Source organism: Corvus cornix, chromosome 8 (genome assembly GCF_000738735.6).
Source record: "Corvus cornix cornix isolate S_Up_H32 chromosome 8, ASM73873v5, whole genome shotgun sequence".
Taxonomy (NCBI): Eukaryota; Metazoa; Chordata; class Aves; order Passeriformes; family Corvidae; genus Corvus; species Corvus cornix.
Window position 1 is genome coordinate 4,289,308 of NC_046338.1, and position 17,980 is coordinate 4,307,287.

Here is a 17,980-nt window from a genome sequence, read left to right on the forward strand (position 1 = left end):
AGGTATGGAAGGAACAGCTTATTCCACAGCTGACCCACACCTCTTGGATTTTGTTTCTGTGGATGTGTGGGAGTCTTTGCAGGGAGCAAAGGGGATTCTTTCTACTCCTCGAGCATGTGAGACCATAATGATGATTTATTTGCAGCATGAAGTCGCCTGAAATCACACGAAGAGTGCAGAAGAGCTAAATTTAAATATCAGAAAAGCGGAATTAATATCCTTCAGCAATGTTGGCTGATTCTGGATAATATGCAAGCAAAGCTTGTGTATTTGTGTCAGTGGGTGATCCAGAAGACTTTAGAATGGGTTGTGGTGTGTTCTACTGATGTAAATGAAAAATGAGAGATGTTGCTGGGTTTGTGTGTCAGAGGGAGTGTGAGGTTTCTTCCTGGAGCTCCTTGCTGCAGGGTGGAGAAGGTGCCCTGGTGCAGCTAAGCAGTGATGTGCCCTTGTGAAGGAACCTCTGTGGTGACTGTGGACTAGGAGTTGAGTTCAGTGGTGACCTAAGGAAATGAATAAATTGGAATTACATCAGAGGCCAAGGCTGAGGCGTGAACTGAGCTGCTGAGCTGCTGGGGATGTTTCTGATGGGGTGAGAGGGTGCTGTGCACTCAGCAGAGGCAGGGAAGAGGCAAACAATACATGCTGAGAGGTGCTGAGAGGTCTTTTCCCATCTCCTGTCCTTCCTTTCTGTCCAGCTTGGTGCTAAAAGCCAAGTTCTGCATTCCCCAGCCTCCAGCTGGCTTTGTCCAGCCAGGGCAGTCCGTTACACTGGAGTGAGTTTGGGCTGGGGAAGTTTTGGCCCTGTAGCACTTTGGGTACCACTCTGCTTGCAGATGGGGCTGGAGAAGGAGGTCACTTCAGGTCAGACAGCCAGGAGCAAGCCCAGCTGTTTCCCAGAAGGAAACTTTAGGTGTGACTAAGGGCTGAGGTTGATGGAGTCCAGCCCTGCGGCGGGGAGAGTGTGAATGGGACAGGGTTTCTGGAGAGCAGAAAGCCCCGGGAGGCTGGAGGTGATGCTCTGAGCCTGTGTCCCCTGCCAGCTCCTCCTCGGTTTGCTCAGAGGTTGTGTGTGGCTGTGGGATGTCCCCACCAGCACTGTGGAAGTCCCCTGGCACAGGAAGAGTGATATGACGTCCCTCAAACCATCTGCTTTGTGGTAACTCAGCCTCTGCCAGGAGACAGCGGATGGGAACTCCAAATAACTCCCACTCTGTGTGATCCCATTCCATCCACCCTTGCTCCTGGTGGTGCTCCTGGTTTTCGCTGCCCTGCGATGATCTGTGGTGGAAATAACCCTGATTGTGGTCTTGCTCTTCCACCCCCTCCCGGGAAGAGCTCCATTCCAGCTCCACATTCCCATCCAAATCTGTCAGCCTGTAGCAGGCAGCATTTCAGATTTGCTCCCAGGAGCAAAAAAACACCAAAACAAAGCAACAAAAAACACCTTCATAAGCAGATTTTCAGATAAATTTCCAGGAACTTCCCATTTCTTGTAATAGCACTAATTCCTGCTTTAGGGAAATTCTGATCCTTTCAGCCTCTGAATTCTACTTTCACTTTTTGACCTTCTCTTATTAACTGGGGTTTTCTTTCATACTGAGGGCAAAGTCTGGAGCACCTCAAGTCTTACCTTGAAAGTATTTAGGGGATCCTGGTGTTTGAGAGCAGCTTTTGTAATACTGCAGGTTCATAAAATGCCTGTGGAATATGAGGAGTGCTGTTACCCTCTTTTTTTGTCCTTATGAATGGGGAATAAGGAGCAACTTTTCCATGGCCTTAATTGTGGCAGTAAAAGGAACTCAGTTGAGATCCTCACACTGGTGTTGCAGTGTCTGAGGGGCACTGTTCAGGTGAGTTTTAGCCCTCCAAGATGTGCAGGTGTGGGTGTGAGTAGGGTGCTGGGGACTTGGGGGACACCCAGCACACCCCATATGGTGCCACACTGCTTTTTACTCCTTTTCCAGGGCTAAAGATTGCACATGAGGGTCACAGTCCAGCTCCAGAAGTGCCTGCTTTATTGTGTCTTCAAACTTGCTATTTGCTTTTTTTGCTGATTTTTAATTGATACTTTGCACCCTCACCTCTAGATGACCTGTTCAGTCCAGGCTTGTGGGATGGAATGATTTGAGGAGATGTCCAGACTGTGCAAAAGTGACAAATGGCAGATTATCCAGCAGCAAATTTCCTTCTTAAGGGATTTGATGGGACAAAGACACAAGATTAAAATAAGGCATCAGGTTTCAAGTCTTCCTGGTAGAACTGAGAGTGATGGTTTATAATATATAATATTGGAGTTATTTTTGCTCTGCAGCAGCAGTGCACTGGAACCTGAGTTTTGCACTGTCTCCTGGGCTGAGCTGAGGCTCTCGAACATGAAAATAGAATTGTGGAATGGTTTGGGATGGAAGGGACCTTAAAGGTCACCTATTTCCAGTCCCCTGCCATGGGCAGGGACACCTTCCACTAGACCAGGCTGCTCAGAGCTCCATCCAGCCTGGCCTTGGACACTTCAGGGATGGGGCATCCACAGCTGTATCCTGTCTGTACAGTTATCCTCTGGGGCAGAAGTTGGGTGCCCAAAGACCATGGCAATGAAAATTATCATCCCAAACTATAGAGAACCAGCCCAGTGGTCCGTGTGCTGGGCTGCATCAGCGTGGGCTTGCTGTGGGAGCTGAGACTCACCCCATAGCTCTGCGTGCACGAGTTTCTGTGGTGTGGGGTGTGGGGTCTGCTCCATGGGGCCGTGGCTCTGTTCCCAGGCTCGGGCTGGTTTGCAGATATATTCCCCAGAATCACCATGTGAATTAGCCAGCACCGAGCTGTTTTGGTGCTGCTCCCTTCCATGTTAATTGGCTAACAATCTGGATAATTTGGAGCATCTGCTCCATTGAGATGACGCGATGTTTCGTTTCTTCAGAAGAGCCCAGTGTGTGTTCTTTCCAAAAAGGGGTAAATACAATGTTTGTGCAACAGCCAAACATACTAAATTGGCCAAAATGATGCTTCCCTCTTATCAGCTTCCCAATTAGTTCTGCTTTTATAGGTCATTTTATGCTTTTATGTTGTCATTAAGTTGTTTGTGGTTTCAGGGAACCCAGCGAGAGCTTCATTCCCTTTCACATCAAGGCAGTGCAAACTGCTCTGCATGTGTAAAAGGGATCATAAATGGGGAGTAAACCCCTTTCCAGCCCTCTGATGTAGCAGAGCCCCTTGCAGGACACTGGGTCTGACTCCAGTGCTTCATTTAGGAGCAGGCAGAGCAGAGCTGGGGGGCTGAGCCCACGGGCAGTGGGGCTGAGCGGCCGGGGCTGAGCAGCATTTGCCACGCACTCTCACACCCTCTGCTCCCCAAGCCTGGAGGCTGCTGTGGCGTCCCTCCCTCCCCACAGCCTTCCTCCCTGCACTCATCCACGGGCAGGAGTTGCTGTTTTCCTGCCCTCTCTTCCCGCCCAGCTTCCCGGTTCCCACAGGAACCGGCCGTGCCCGGCAGCCAGAACGGAAACGGGCTCGAGATAGTCACGGCAGGGCTACAATGTCTGCTTGACATCACCTCAGCATCGTGTTTTTGGGCTGAGCCAGGGCCTTGCTTGTCATTCCCACCCAGTGAGGGAATTCCCAGGCCGTGGAGCGGGGCAGCTGCTCCCTGCTTTCCTGCAAACCCTGGGGCTCAGGCTGGGAGACAGGGTGGTAGTGTTAGAGGGTGGCATTGTGCATGTTGTCAGTGGCTGTGGCCATGTCTGGGAGTTCTTGGGGTGGCTCAGAAGGTTAAGCATGCTGTATTGACTCTTCTTTTTCCTCTGAGAGATGCTGTGAGTCCTAAATACCCCAGATTTGGGACCTTGTTTTTGTTATGCGCTAAATAATGCTCCGGAGGAATTTCTTTACTCGGATGTGGTGCTGTGTGGAGGCTGAAGCAGAGCTGGGATGCAGGGGGTCCCAATCCCCTAGTGTGGGCTCACTGAGGGGGGGCTATGCCCATCCACCACTGTCCTCATCCTCTCCATGGGTTAAAAACCCCTCCAGAGCCCACACATGTGCAAGGAGCATCCTTCATCCTTCCTCTTTGACAACTCCCCCTCCTTGAGCCACAGGGCCATGGCTGCCCCACAGCCACCCCCACAGAGCAGTTGCTGCTTCATTTTGGGCAAATTAACACAACCTTTTTTTTTTGTTTGTTTCCCTCTCTTCCCACAGTTTTATCTGCAGGCCAGATTCACGTGGAAGGGAGCCCGCCTGCTCCGTCCCCTGCTGCAATTCACCCTCATCATGATGGCGTTTTACACCGGCCTGTCCCGCGTGTCGGACCACAAGCACCACCCCACCGACGTGCTGGCAGGCTTTGCACAGGGAGCCCTGGTGGCTTACTGCGTGGTGAGTGTGGAAAACAGGGCAGGAGCGGCACTGGGAGTGCTGGGAGGGTCCTGTGGGAATAGCAGTGCCTTTGCAACCCACCAGTTCAGCTCAGGTGATTCCGTGTTACAGCTGGGGATGTGGTGGGAAGCGCTGTGCTGCGGAGGCTTGGTCCAGGCAGCTCGGGGCACTGGAAGGATGTTCAGTCAAGGGAGAGTATTTCCCTGTCCACCAGGAGCTGAGCAGAGAGTCTGGGGTGGTTGGGATTATGGCTGTTCCCCACACAATCCATCCGAAAACGGGTGGCAGCCCAATGAGGGGAGGCAGATTTTCATGGAGGAAAAGGGCTTTTGAGAAAGTGCCCAACAAAAGCTGTGCCCACTTCTCTTCAGCTGCTGGGCTGGTTCTCGTGCCACTTGCTCTCCAAAGGGTGACCTGATTGCAGAGCCCTGTAACTCGAAGTGACAGATGAAGATGTTTTAAGTTGGCAGGATGGGGGGCACCAGGTCAGGCAGCTGCCTCAGATAGACACAAAGGAACTCTGGGGGCTGTGGTGGTTTCTGTGCCTGTGTGAACTCCTGAAACCAAGATTTTAACAACTCACCACTTTTTGTGGGGTTTTTGTTGTTGTTGTTGTTGTTTTTTGGTTTTTTTTTTTAACTGTTCTAAAAGTAAATCAGCCTTGGGAACAAGGAGTTAAGTTGACCAATATTACATTTTGCAGGGAGAGAAAAGAGGTTATTTATGTACTTCCCACTCGTTGATAATATTCCAAAGCCAAAACAGACATGTCATTGTTGGGACGTTTTCATGGTATTAACTCTGTGAGCAGTAGCTGTTGGGTTTTGCCATTGCCTGGTGCCGATATCCCATGCAGGGCCAGCAGACCCAGAGGGGAAGGTGGGAGAAGTGTGTGTGTCTTTATGCTGAGAAGTGGGCTAACAGCCCTAGGGAAGGGGAGTGGGGACCAGGCAATCCATCCCTGGATCCCAGCAGCGATTCCAGAAGGACAATAGCTCTCCGGATGCTTGGGATGGGTGTCCGGATGCTTCCTGGCTGGGACAAGCAGCAGGCCTGGCTGTGCCCTCCCAGCCCTCCGGCAGCTGGAAGCTGTGCTGGGGAGGGGAGGCTGTGGCAGGGCTGGGATAGTTTTCCTGTGTCATAGGAAGCAGCTGCCTGGAGTTTCCCAGGCAGGCTTGGGTTTGCCTGCGAGCCTGGGGCAGCCTGAGCTGCTGTCCCAGCCCGCTGGTGGAAGGGGCAGTTGTCTCCAAATGCTTTGCAGGAAGGGCTCCGTGACCTGGAACATCTCGGGACGTAGCTTAGGGCTCAGGGCAGGGTGTGAACCCAGCCCTTGTCCCATCCCCTCAGCCTGCAGAGAACCACCAGTGTGCTGTTCTCCAGAACCTGGCTTTGCTGGTGGGAGCCTTTGCCTAGGAGGGCCTGACAGACTTTCCTCCATTTTGGGAGGTGGCAGCAAGGGACAAGAGGAAGAGTCATCCCAAAACACCCTGGAGTTTGCACTGGAGGAGCAGTTCAGCAGCTTTTGGCTGCAATTCCTGGGATGTCCTGGGGGTTCTTGCCCAGCTCTCCCACACAGGCTGCTCTGAAACAGAGGGAAGGACCTGGAGACTCATCACCTCCAAGCCTGGGTGCTCCCAGCCACCCCTTCCCCCAGCAAAGCCTTCAGGGTCCACCCTGGTGATAGTCAAGAGCTGTAAAAACACCACAGTTATCAGGCCGTAATTTGCAGTAGCAACCAATTGTGGATTTCATCTCCGAAGGCTGCCCAAGCTTAAACCCAGGTCATGCTGCAGCAGACACATTTGTCTTTCAGTGCCTGAAATAACAAGCAGAAGACATTAATGTCAAGCACTTCCAGCTGATGAAACATTCAGATTTGGACCCAGGCTGAAATACGATGAGGATTTCTCAAATAGAAATAGTTTTTATGTGCCTTGTAGGCAGCTTGCTGTGTGTTGTGTGGTTTATGTCTCATCTGAGGGAGAGGGAAGAGGGGAGATGTCAGAAGGACATGCTCCCAGTGTTGCTCTGGTTAGCTTAGATGAGTTGTTTTAACCTCTCTGTATAGGATTAAAAATTGCTTCAATATAATGAAAAGTAATAGGAATTGCTGAGTGGGAATGTAAGATACTGGCTTAAAATAGGCTCTCAGTCTTCTCCCATCAAGTTTTCTTTATGGGTGGAGAGCACCTTCTACAGGAAATGGAGCTAATCCAAGTGAAAAACTTAGCACGTTTATTAGTCCTTTTTTGTGTTAAACAGTTCAAGCATTAGGAGGATTTAACACACTTTTAACCCCCAAAGATCACATTTCATTATTCCTATAAATGTTTATATAACCTCCAGCCATGTTAAAGTGAAATACAGTTTAAAGAGAAATGAAACCTCTTAACCAGTCTCTGAATGAAACCCTGAAAAGCAGCACAGTAAAAGCTGAAATACCCAGGATGACACTCCATCATAACTCATTCCTGTCAAAGGACCGGACTCAAAGCAATCCCCATATGCTTCTTGCACTCAGCAATCTCCTCCCCTAAATTGATTTGTCATGGCTATCTTGGTGCAGAAGCTGGACACCTTTTTGATTGAATCAGGCTCTCAGAGGTGGACAAATGAGCGAGATGGCACCAGAAGTGCTCCAAACCAGACAAATGGGGGGTTTACAGTCATTAACAACCCAAAAGAAAACCAGTGCCAGAGCAGTTCAATGTGTTTTTACACTGTGATGCTCCAGCAAGGGGCCAGACTCCAACTTGTGATCCTTAGGAGCATCAGCTGGATCCTGTTATTTACCCAAAGGTACACATGCTGCCACTTGGATGCCCTGTAAACAACTTTATCAGCTCTGTTACACAACCAAACAGCCAGCCACCAGCACATTCACCAAGAAAAGACCTGTTTCATAAATCTGCTCCTTCTCTGCTTTTCCACAAAGTAATAAAAGCAGAGCTCAGCTTCCTGCATCCCTGGTTACAATTGCAGGAGTAAATTGCTGCTTACAGCAGCTTCGCTGTCTGCCCAGCTTGAGCCTCATCTGCCGTGCAGATAGGGGCTTGCAAAAGTTATTTCCAAGGACAACTTGACCTGCTGCACACGGCTCTGGGTAGCTAGAAAATGTGGAGATGCAGGTGGGGCAAACCTTTCCTTCCTCCCTGTGTTACCCAGCCTGGAAGTAGTAATCTAATGTTATTCCTTGAGCACCTTGGAATTATTTTTTCCCCTGATTTATCTGGGTGCTTAAATGTTGCATTTGAGTACTGTGGGAGAAGACCCAAATGTACTGTGATTCCTACAGCCATGTGCTGCTCATCCTGGGATTTCAGCTCAGCAAACCATTGGCTTTAGTCCAGATTATTGGGGTTTAGGATTTCTGGGGTGAGCCATCACATTTGGGCTGGGAGAGGCAGTCGGTGGCAGGACGGAAGTTTGGGGCTGTGGTGCTAGGTGAAAAAATGATGAATCCTTGCCACTTCTTGCTTCCTCCAGAGGATCTGACTCTTTTCCCTTCTGGCACGGGGCTAAGGTTTGGCAAGGGTGAAAGTGCCCCAGTCCTGAAGGACTGATAAGCTTCGTGTGGCCAAAGGAGGATGTGGAAGTTTCCTCCCAGCACTTTGTTTCTTATTGTGTTGCTACCTTCCGAAATTGCCAGGCACTGGCTTTTTCACATCCGGGAGAGGGGTTACATCACGGGATATTTAGGAAGAAGGAGTCAGGAATAGCTCCTCCTCTCCTTAGCCTTTGGCTTCCACCAGACCCCAGCTCTGTCCTGGTGCCTTGGTGGGGCGTGAGGAGCATCGCTCACTCTTGACTCTCTGCTGAGAGCTTTTAACACAGCTTTGATTTGAAAGCTTTTAATTGCCTACCTGATGTCTGGCTCAATGAATTGTTTCACACCAACTCCATCCCTGAAACCACTCAGGATGAGTCAGGCCAGCCCTTTGGAGACCTTTGTTATTTTATTGGAGTGCAGGCCATGGATCTGTTTCCTGGCTTTTCAACCCATTCAGCAGAGGTCTGGGTGTTGCACTCAGTGATTACGCAGTGAGAAATCAAGTTGTCCTCTCATGTTTTTACACTCTTTAGGGCGGGCTGAGCCTTTTTCTCTGCTGTACAGAAAGGTGGTAGCAGGCACTTGGGATTTCGCAGCTGTTACGGCCAGGCGTTCAAAAAGTGCTATTTTCACAGCTTAAAGACGTGTGTGTGTTCTGTAAACCAACTTTTTGAAGAAAGCATCACCCACTGTGGCTAAGTTTGCCTTTTCCACTTATTCCTACAGGTGTTTTACGTCTCAGATCTCTTCAAGCCGAAGACAAAGACTTGCCTGCCTCCACCTCCCATCCGGAAGGAGATCCTTTCACCTGTGGACATCATTGAGAGGAATAACCATCACAACATGGTGTAGAACTTCAAGGAATCGGATGGGTGTTGTATTTTAAACTCTTTTTTTTTTTTTTTTTTTTTTTTTTGCAAAAGAAAAGTGACTGCTGACAGCAACTACCTGCTGCTCTCAAATCTCATCAGACAGTAGAATGTAGGGAGAGACTTTCTTGCCCGACCAGTAAAGTCTTACTCTGTGGTCTTTTCAACTTGCGACATTTGGATGAAAGGGGTGGTGGTGATGGTGAACTAAGGCAAAGGCGGCAATGAAAAAGGAAAGAAAACCCACACAACACAAAAAGCCGAACAAACAAAGAGAGGTGCCGGAGTTCTGGATGTGCAATTGGTTTGAGTGTTCATGTTGTAGTGAACGCCAAATTGTTCCTAGCCCAATGAACACTAAGGGATTTTTGGAAAGCTGGCCATCCTAGATTTTTTCTGACTATGAAGATTTCCAATGCCTGCGAGAAAAAAAACCAACTCAAGACACTAAATTGTATAGCACTACATATGAGCAACAGCACTGAGTCAAGATCTGGGATTGGTTTGTAAGAGTTGCTTTTTTCTCTTTTTGATCCTAGTTTATTTTTGCCTCCTCTCTTCCATACTGTGACTTAATTTAGAAGAAGCTTGCCCAGTCCAAGATCTCCGAAGGGTCTCTGTTCTCTCTGCTCACACTACACGCCTTTAACGAGCGGCCCCAAGACGCGCAGTGAGGCCGGAGAGCTCCTTCCTCCATGCAGAGAAGCCACATTTCTTCCTCCCCGCTCACTCCCTGGCAAGGGCTCATCCCACCCGAGCCCCTCTAAGTGAAAAGAGCATCCTCCACTTCCCAGCCATCCCCTTTTCCCCAAAAAAAAATCCCAGCAGGTTTTCTGTGCGCCCGCCCGCGGGAGCCGGCGGTTTGCGCGAGGGGAGCGGCGGCTCTGCCGAAGACTCGTTCGCACTACGACCCCGGGGCTGAGTCCCGGGGAAACTTTTATTCTGCAGTTTTGGGACGGGCTGCTGGGCGGCACGTCCCGGCCTGGGTGTCAGTCGGTTTGTGCATCCCCTCCTCTCCTCCTCCTCCTCCTCCTCCCCGGGGCACCCCGGGGTGCGCCATGGCAGTACCAGGTCCTGTGCTCCGCTGGGTCACTCCGGTGGGAAATCAGCTGTGCCTCTCTCGGGTGTGATGGTGAATTTTTTTTTTTGCCCAGAAGCCACAGGTCCTTGGTTTGCAGCCCTTCCACGAAGCGCGTTTGCAAAGGGATCCCGCAGAACACGCAGAACGGCCATTTGCACATCCTTCTCACAGAATCCGTCCTATCATTTCAACTTATAGCAAGCTATGATTTTTTTTTATATTATAAATATTATATAAATAATGTATAAAACCTTAAAAATTAACTATGTAAAATATTATTTCTGAAACAATTTTAGATATATCCACTATGACTATAAACTGTGTCCTGACCTGTGTTATTTACATTTTGCTGCTTAAAAAAGCATTGAATTAATTTTTTTATAGTCGACTAAAATATTGTAGTTCTGTGGTAGTAATATTTTAATGAAAATAACTACAATTAGAGACATTTGTATAAAAAAAAACATATTAAATTGTCTGTATTTTTGTAATGTTCCATTTTGTAAAGAGAAGAATATTCAAAGACTTTTGTAGAATACAAAATTGAAGTTTGTATCTGCGAAATTATTGCTGTATAAATGTGCTTTTTAAATAAAAGCTCATAACACAACTAAACATCCCGGTGCAAGTAGCGTTCTGTCTTTGGGTTGCCCTTTCCTTGCCAGAGAAGCAGGGTCCTTGCCCAGGGGGACAGTTTGGGGGGGGTATGATGGGGATGTCGGATGACATTTTGGGATGTGATGGTACCAGAGGGCAGCTGGATAAAAAGGACCAGATGCCACTTTCAATGGGAGTGATGAGAAGGTCCCACCAGCTCCTGGCTGGGGACACTTACGGGTTCGCATTGATCTTCTCTTTGCTATGCCCAGTCTTTAAGCAAATCCCATTTTACCTAAGGCATCCATTTTTCTTTAGCAATCTTATAAGCTTTAAAGAAATTGTATTGAAGTAAAATAAGGTCTGAAGAGCCACAGCCCAGCTGCTGGTTGTCCTGGACAGCCCCTGCCTAGGAGGGCTCCCAGCTACGCTCTGCTCAAATGCCTTTCCCATGAAAAGCAGACGCCTTGCAGCTGAACCAAAACCTTGCAGCTTGCTGGGTTGCAAATGTGGGTGGAAGGGGAAAGAAGAAAAAAGAAAAAATCCCACAACAACATGTTCTCAGAGAGGCACATGTGCACAGCACACAGTTATGAGGCAGCCTGGATTTTTTTATTATTATTATTTTAGGGGGTTTTTTATTGTTATTTTCCTCCTCCTACAGAGGCAAATGAACTTGGTGGTGGTGACACACAGTCAGAGCTGCGTTTCGACCACTCCTTGTGTGAACCACATCAGCGAGATAACACGGCACAAATAATATGCAAGAATGCATGACAGGAAGCAGATACCACATCAAACTGCAAAGAAAGAGCAGGTGGAAATTAAGCCAGCAGAACTGAGCTAGCACTTGCTATTATTATCCTAATTAGAAGTAAAATTTTATTACGCGTGGAAAAACTTCGTAAACCTGCACCTGTCCTAAACGCAAAGGGAGTTTTCATGGTGCCACGTGTGATCTGAGCCTGAGTGTTTAGGGGCTGAGTGTGTTGCAGAGGTGAGACTTCAGCTTTGGGGCAATGGCTGTGAGGATTCTTAATCCCCAATTTATCTCCAAAATGCATTGCCTGGGTGTAAGCAACCCCCACGGGAGAAGGATGCCCCATCTCCCTGTGGAGCCCTTCATGTGCAGAGCCAGCCCCAGTGCAGCAACCACTGGGCTGGGAAAAGTGTTTGCTTGCATCTTAACCCCAGCTACTTGGAAAAAAAAGAGGAATACAGATGTCTGGGTGAAAGAGGAGGGCTTGGAGAAGGGTCAGAAGGGAAGCAGCACAGGAGGCGATAAGAGCCCAGGCAGGGCAGTGGGCAAGTCACAGGATCTCTCTCACTGTGTGTGGGTCAGCCTGGGGAGAGGGAGAAAAGGCCATGGATAAACCTACAGAAGGCAACAGGGTCGAACTTCATAGCGTGGGGCTGAGCATCAGCATTGCCAAGTCCTATTTGTGGCTGAGCGATGGTCGTTTCCTCCTCTGCTTCCTGCCTGCCTCTCCCCTGCTGTTCCATCCCATCCTGGGAAGGTAAGGGCAGCTTTTGCATGGCAGCATGTGCTGGGTGGGTGGGTGCAGCTTTGCTGGGGCTCACCCCTACTCACTGCCTGGGGATTAAGAGAAGTGATCATGTCTGGAAGCATGGGTGGGAAAAGGCAAGATCCACGGGGACCTTTCTGGGCTAGCCAAGCACAGAGGAACCTTTCAGTGTTACAGGAGGAATAAGGACTGGTTTTAAACAAGCATTTCAATGAAACCCCACAGAGAAGTGAAAGCCAAAGAAGCAGAGTTGTAGATACCACAAACCATGAGTACGGTGACAGGGTGTACCTACTGCCATTGCTTCCTGAGGGGCAGGAAGGAAGAGAAAATAAACAAGTGAAATGGGAAAAAACCCAAACCCATACGAGCTCTGTGATCCTGAGGCCACCACTTTCTGCAGTGTCTGCAGCTGCAGCTGGAGCTTGCATCTCTTGCTCCCTCCTGCTGGGATGCTGAGCAGCCAGCAGACTTTGGGGTTCGCATGCTGCCGCTCTCTGCAGCGCTCCTGAGGAGGCAGACGGGTGTACAAACCCAGATGCACTCATGCAAACAAGACGTGTTGCTGGAGCCTGGGGCTGGATGCTGGTTGTGGCCTTTAGTGCTGCAAACCCTGGGCTCTGCTCCTGTTGATGCTAATCAGGGGCTGCGGAGCACCCAGCCGTCTGCCTTTGATGCCGGGGCCTGGCTGGCAGAGCCTCTCTGCACAAGGGGACATTCTGGTCAAACCTGTCTTTTTTGCACCGAGACCGGTTGAACACGTTTTCAAAGGGAGGGATTCGTGCGTGCACCTGACTGCCATGGGAGCAGGTCTTTTGTTCCAGGGGAAGGGAGGTTTACGCAAGCCCCAGGTCCGGCCGTGTCTCGGTGCACCTAAACAGCTTCACTCAGCAAGAATGCCTTGGCAGCCTGCAGAGGCTGGAGCTGTTGTACTTCTGCTCAATGATTTTCGGATATGAAGCTCTCAATCGAGGGAGGGGGAGGGAGGAGGTTGGCCCCACAAGCAGAGACCTGTTTTTCTCATGCTCCGAGCCTGCCCTTGTTTTGGGTGTCCAAAGGTTTCACCCAGCTCTTTGTAAAGCCAAAACCAGCGTTCAGCCATGGAGCCAGAGGACGTGTTGGGCTGAGGTCCTGCTGCACAGGAGGGCTGATGTCAAGCCCACATCCATGGCTGGGGTGCAGCACAGCTGTCCCTGGAGCCAGCACCCCACTTCAGCTGCATTTTTCCCCCCATCTTTGCCTTGACACACTCCCTGCCTTCATCCACCATTCCCTTCTCTAAAGGTGAGCGATTCCTCCCTTGTGTTTTACCTTTTCCTCTGGACACCAGATCAGAGGTTCAGATTTTTAGGAACGAAGTGAATCACTTGCCTCCTGGCTTCTGTAAACACGGTCTGTACCCCTGCCCACAGAGAGGAGCTACTGCCCATCTGCTCCAGACTGTCCTACCCTTGTTCCCTGGGTGCCAGGTGATGCTTTGGGCACAGCCCTGACTGCTTGGATTACCAAGCAAAACTGAAGTTGTCACCTCCACTGAATGAAGCAGAAAGTAGAAAACAACCTCCTGTTGACTCAGCGTGGGGGGGGAAGACACACAAACAAACCCCAAAACCCAACAACTTTCAATTATCACCTCTGCACGCCACCCCCACTGGCACCAGCCGGCGCAGGAGTGCCTGCGTTAGCTTGTCTCGAGTTCCAATTTCCTCGGGGCACGGACTACACCTATGTGTGTGTTTGGGTAATAATGATCCGACTGGTTGTGATGAATCCCCGCCTCATCCTATCTGTAGCTAGAAGGGAGCGAAGTCACCGGGAACATCTCCCAGTTTCCTTAGAAAGTCTCGTTCTGCGAGTTCCTGCCCTGCCGGAGCCGCTGAGTGCCACCGCGGCGGCGCCTCGCAGGCAACGCTGCTTTTCATACATAGTGCTGTGGCCTCGTGCAGCGTTTAATTCTTGTCTTGAGCCCAGAAAAGAGCCATCTTGGCTGATTTGTTTGCTTATTTATTTATTTATTTTTCATTTCTCATCAGGTGGCTCTCAGCGCGAGGCTGCCGGGTAATTCGGCGCTGGTGGCAAAGGGCTGAGCACCTGCGGTGTCTGAAGGCATGAACTCTGCAGGGTTTGATCTCGCTTTGTGCAGAGGGTTCATAACCAGCTGGAACAATGGGCTATTATTTAAGAAAAACACCTTTTAGTGTTGCCACGTGTCAGCAGAAAGTTGAGGAACAGAACCACTGAAACACCAAACTGTGTGTATACACATGTCCACAGATGGGATAAATGGGAATTGTGGTGGATTCAGCTCGCTCCTGAAGTCTTTGAAATGATTCAAAATATACCAAAACTTGAAATAATGTGACTTCTCTTTCCCACCTCAAAAATTATTAAATTGAAACAAAGTCATCACTTTCTTTGTACGGGAACTGGTGTGAAAAGCTTGGCTTTCCCACCGCACTTTGACATCTCCATTTCCAGGTGTGTGGTGTGAGTGCATGTGAGCCAATGTCAGCCTGAGATATAAATTAAATAAAGGAGCATTTAATTCTTGCTAGGCTGATCTTTCCCCCGGAGAAACATCAGGAATGGAGCAGAAAGAATGGTGCTGTTTCAATAAGGAACTCAGAAAGAAAATGAAGTGTTAAAAAGAGAATAAAACCTAAAAAAGAAACACTCTTTTTATCCAAAGAAGAAAGGGAGCCAGATCTCCTGTGAGCACCATCTTTTCAAAGGGACCTGCCTTCTGCACAAGTGCATAATTTGCTTATTTTCAAAGAAATTTTAGTGATGTTGAAGGCAAATTAATAACACTGCTCCAGCCTCCCAGGGCTTGTCTGAACAAGAAAAGTTGTTAATGTTTAATATGAGGTAAAATTTTAATCCATTTCAATAAAGTGCATAGATAATCTTAGTTCATTTTTAAGCAGGATTAGCCGTGTTTACCTCAAGTCAAGTAAGCACAAGTATAACGTCAACTGATATAAGCCTTGCTTAAATTAAGGGAAGAATAACTACCAAGGCTTAGGGGAGGGAGGGAAAAGCCCATTGAAGCTTTTATTTAAAACAAAAAATGGGGATTTTTTTTTTCCTTTACAAGGTATTTCTTTCCATGGGAAAACAATAAAACCCAGAAAAAGTCTATGAAAGTTTTGCTTGTAAATGATGAGACGGTTGCAGCTGAAAAAACACTGCTTAATTCAGGAGAGGTGATTCTTTTCAGCAGGGCCAGTCTAAGCATCCCCTTGGATGGATCTGGGGGGGGAGTCTGGGCCTGTTGGATGTGGCAGTTCAAACTCACCCTTCTAAGAGTCACCAACACCGACCATCAACAAATTAATGATGCTCCAGCTCTCTCCAGGGGATCATGCAGCAGCTCTTAGATTTAGCCTTGTAGCCTATGGCCAAGGTACTGCAAGTCCTTTAGGAAGAAATCCAGGCTCAATGTGAAGGTGCCAGATTAAATTGGATTTACCACATCCCTTGGCCAGCTGTCCCACCAGTTCGTTGGCCTCACTGTTAAAAACATGTTAATACTTCCCTTGGTTTTCATTAATAACTGCTTCTGTGTTCCCATGCCCCATATCCCTTTCCTTCTATTTATCAAAAAAAAAAAAAAAAAAAAAGGCTTTTTCTGATTAAATTGTGCCGTTTTCCCAGAGCTGAACCCCCTGGTTAACTTCTCATGGGGTTTCCTCACAAATAATGCTTCTTGGTTTAAAACTTGCTCAGGTTTTTGCTTCCTCTACAAGAACATAAGAAATGCTGCAAGTTAACACAAAGTCAGTGGGGAAGGGACCAGCTGGGGACCAATATTCCTTTGCACAAGCAATTAAGTAGGAGCACCTTCTGCTTGTAGGTCAGATTTAATCTGATGCTCTTCTAGAGGAGAGATTCCTTATCAGGTCTTAACCCCTCCACCTTCCAGGCCCTGGGAGAATAAAGGCTTGACAGCATTCGCCCTCCTTCAGCCTCCTTCAGTCAGGCACCTTATCTGCCACACCGGGGGGTACTTCTGAACTCTGGGCACTCCTGAACAGCAGATAACCCTGCCCATGGGGTTTTCTGCAGCTGCAGAAAAGGCCCCATCTAAAAGTGAACATTAATGACTTTCAGCGTGTTGAGTTTCACCAAGCAGTGTTGAGGGTGGGCAGCATTTCCAAGCTTGTGTGGGGTGGGATAAATCACTTTATACTTGGTATAAGTTAGGTAGGACACTGTTAGACGGGTGAACTGGGTCACCATGAGTTAGGGTTGGGTGTATTTAGCAAAAATCTTCGAGGTTTGAAGGTGAATCCTTGGGGTGATGTGAAGCTGCAGGGTCAAGTCATGGAAAGAAGGTTCTGTGGGGATTGACAGGCACCTTAAAACTCACACAGCACAGCTGTATCTAACCACCTCAGCTTTCCAAAGGAGCTACAAAGGAACTGGAAGTTACCTCTGTGCTAAATGCTTGCACTGCAGTGGATATTCCAGCAGAGACAAATGCAGATGTGACCTTGCAGTGCAAGCCCAGAGCAGCACCCTGGGCTGAGAGCGAACAACTGCACAGACACAGTGGATGTGAGCTGAACAAAAGGCTGCAGGACACTTTCCACCTGTGCTGCCAGGCTGGAGGGGAGAGGGGAGAGATGCTAAACACAGGCTTACATCTCCAGTTTTATTACTTATGGACAAAGTATTCAAATAACTGTGTGCCTGCTCCCTGCCTGAACTGGCATGAAAATAGGAAGACAATTGCCTGGCTGAGCTCTTGGAGGAAGATTTGAATAAAGAAGGCAAGTTTACTGGAGGCACTAAGCCACGCATGCCTCATCTTGCAATGAAGCTCTGCAGAAGCAGCCAGGCTAGGCACCGAGCAGGTGGATTAACTGTTCAGGAGAAAGACATGGAAAGCAGCTTTCTTGCAGAGCAGGTCTCCATACAAATAAGTCCAAGGCAGCGTGGATTAGTGCTTAAACTAATGAACCAGCTGCCAGACCTCACTGGGAGAAGATATTAGCACATAGCGGGACAGCCTTCGACAGGCTGGCACCTCTGCACGCAGCCAGAGGCTCTGGGAGAGAACAGCCTGCCTGTAGCCAACCTCCCAAAAATACACATTGTGCTTTAATGGGAGCCTAACACAAACATTGCCAGTGCAGGACCTGTAATGAGCTTCCAGTTTGCCTCCGGACCTTTTCTCCCAATTTGGTTATATTTATGAACAGCTATTTTTGTTTAAGTAGAGAAAGAGGAAAAAAATGGCACGGACAGAGCTCCACTTGCCCCTGCACCCACAGTGGTAGGGGGGTGACCTTTTCACATCCACTCATCAGCTGTTGTGCTTTATTTTTTTTTTAGGAGGGGAAATATATACATTTTCAAAGACAAAAGCCAGGCAATCAAGGGGTTTATTAAACAGAAAATGAGCGTAAGAACAAAGAGAGGCAAACCTAAGGTGCCAAGGTGAACAGGAGTGGGCTGAGGTTGGGGCATGGAGGTGGGTTTGGCTGTAAAGCAGTCATCCTGCTCCACCCATGGAAAACCTGTGGTGGGTGGGTTTGGGTTCTCCAGGAAACCAGGGCGGGTGGCAGGAGTCAGAAGGGAAGTGTATCCCCGAGGGACACCCCTGTGGCATTTCCCCCCATCTGCACTATCAGCCAAGGTAGGTAACCCTGTGAGCAGGAAGCCAATCTGCTGGTATTTCTACTTGCCAAAAATGCTTGGGGTTTCTCCTCGCCATTCCTCACTTTGTTAAGGCGGCTTTGAGTTTGGGGTTTTCCCTTGAGAAATTCCAGTATTTCACTGTGTGCTATTAACCTTTTTTTCTTTTTTTTCCCCCCCATGGAATGGGGAATTCCAAACAATCCCCATTAGGAAACGTTAAACATTTTCTGTGCAAATCTCTCTGCCTGTCTAGTGCAGCCCCACACAGCTCCAGACACTTACCACAGAAGAAGTGTCCTTGACTCCAACATCACTTACAACCTCAAAGCAGTCA

At 48.7% G+C, this 17,980-nt stretch overlaps 1 protein-coding gene across 1 annotated transcript in view; it reads left to right on the forward strand.

Annotated features, from left to right (window-relative positions):
* Positions 1-10,492, forward strand: part of PLPP3 (phospholipid phosphatase 3) — a 44,107-nt gene extending 33,615 nt beyond the window's left edge. The window contains exons 5-6 of the mRNA XM_039556012.1: positions 4,201-4,377; positions 8,654-10,492. Coding sequence (XP_039411946.1) covers positions 4,201-4,377; positions 8,654-8,779 — 303 coding nt within the window. The 3' untranslated portion in view covers positions 8,780-10,492. The remainder of the gene's footprint in view (positions 1-4,200; positions 4,378-8,653) is intronic.
* Positions 10,493-17,980: the final 7,488 nt, after the last annotated feature.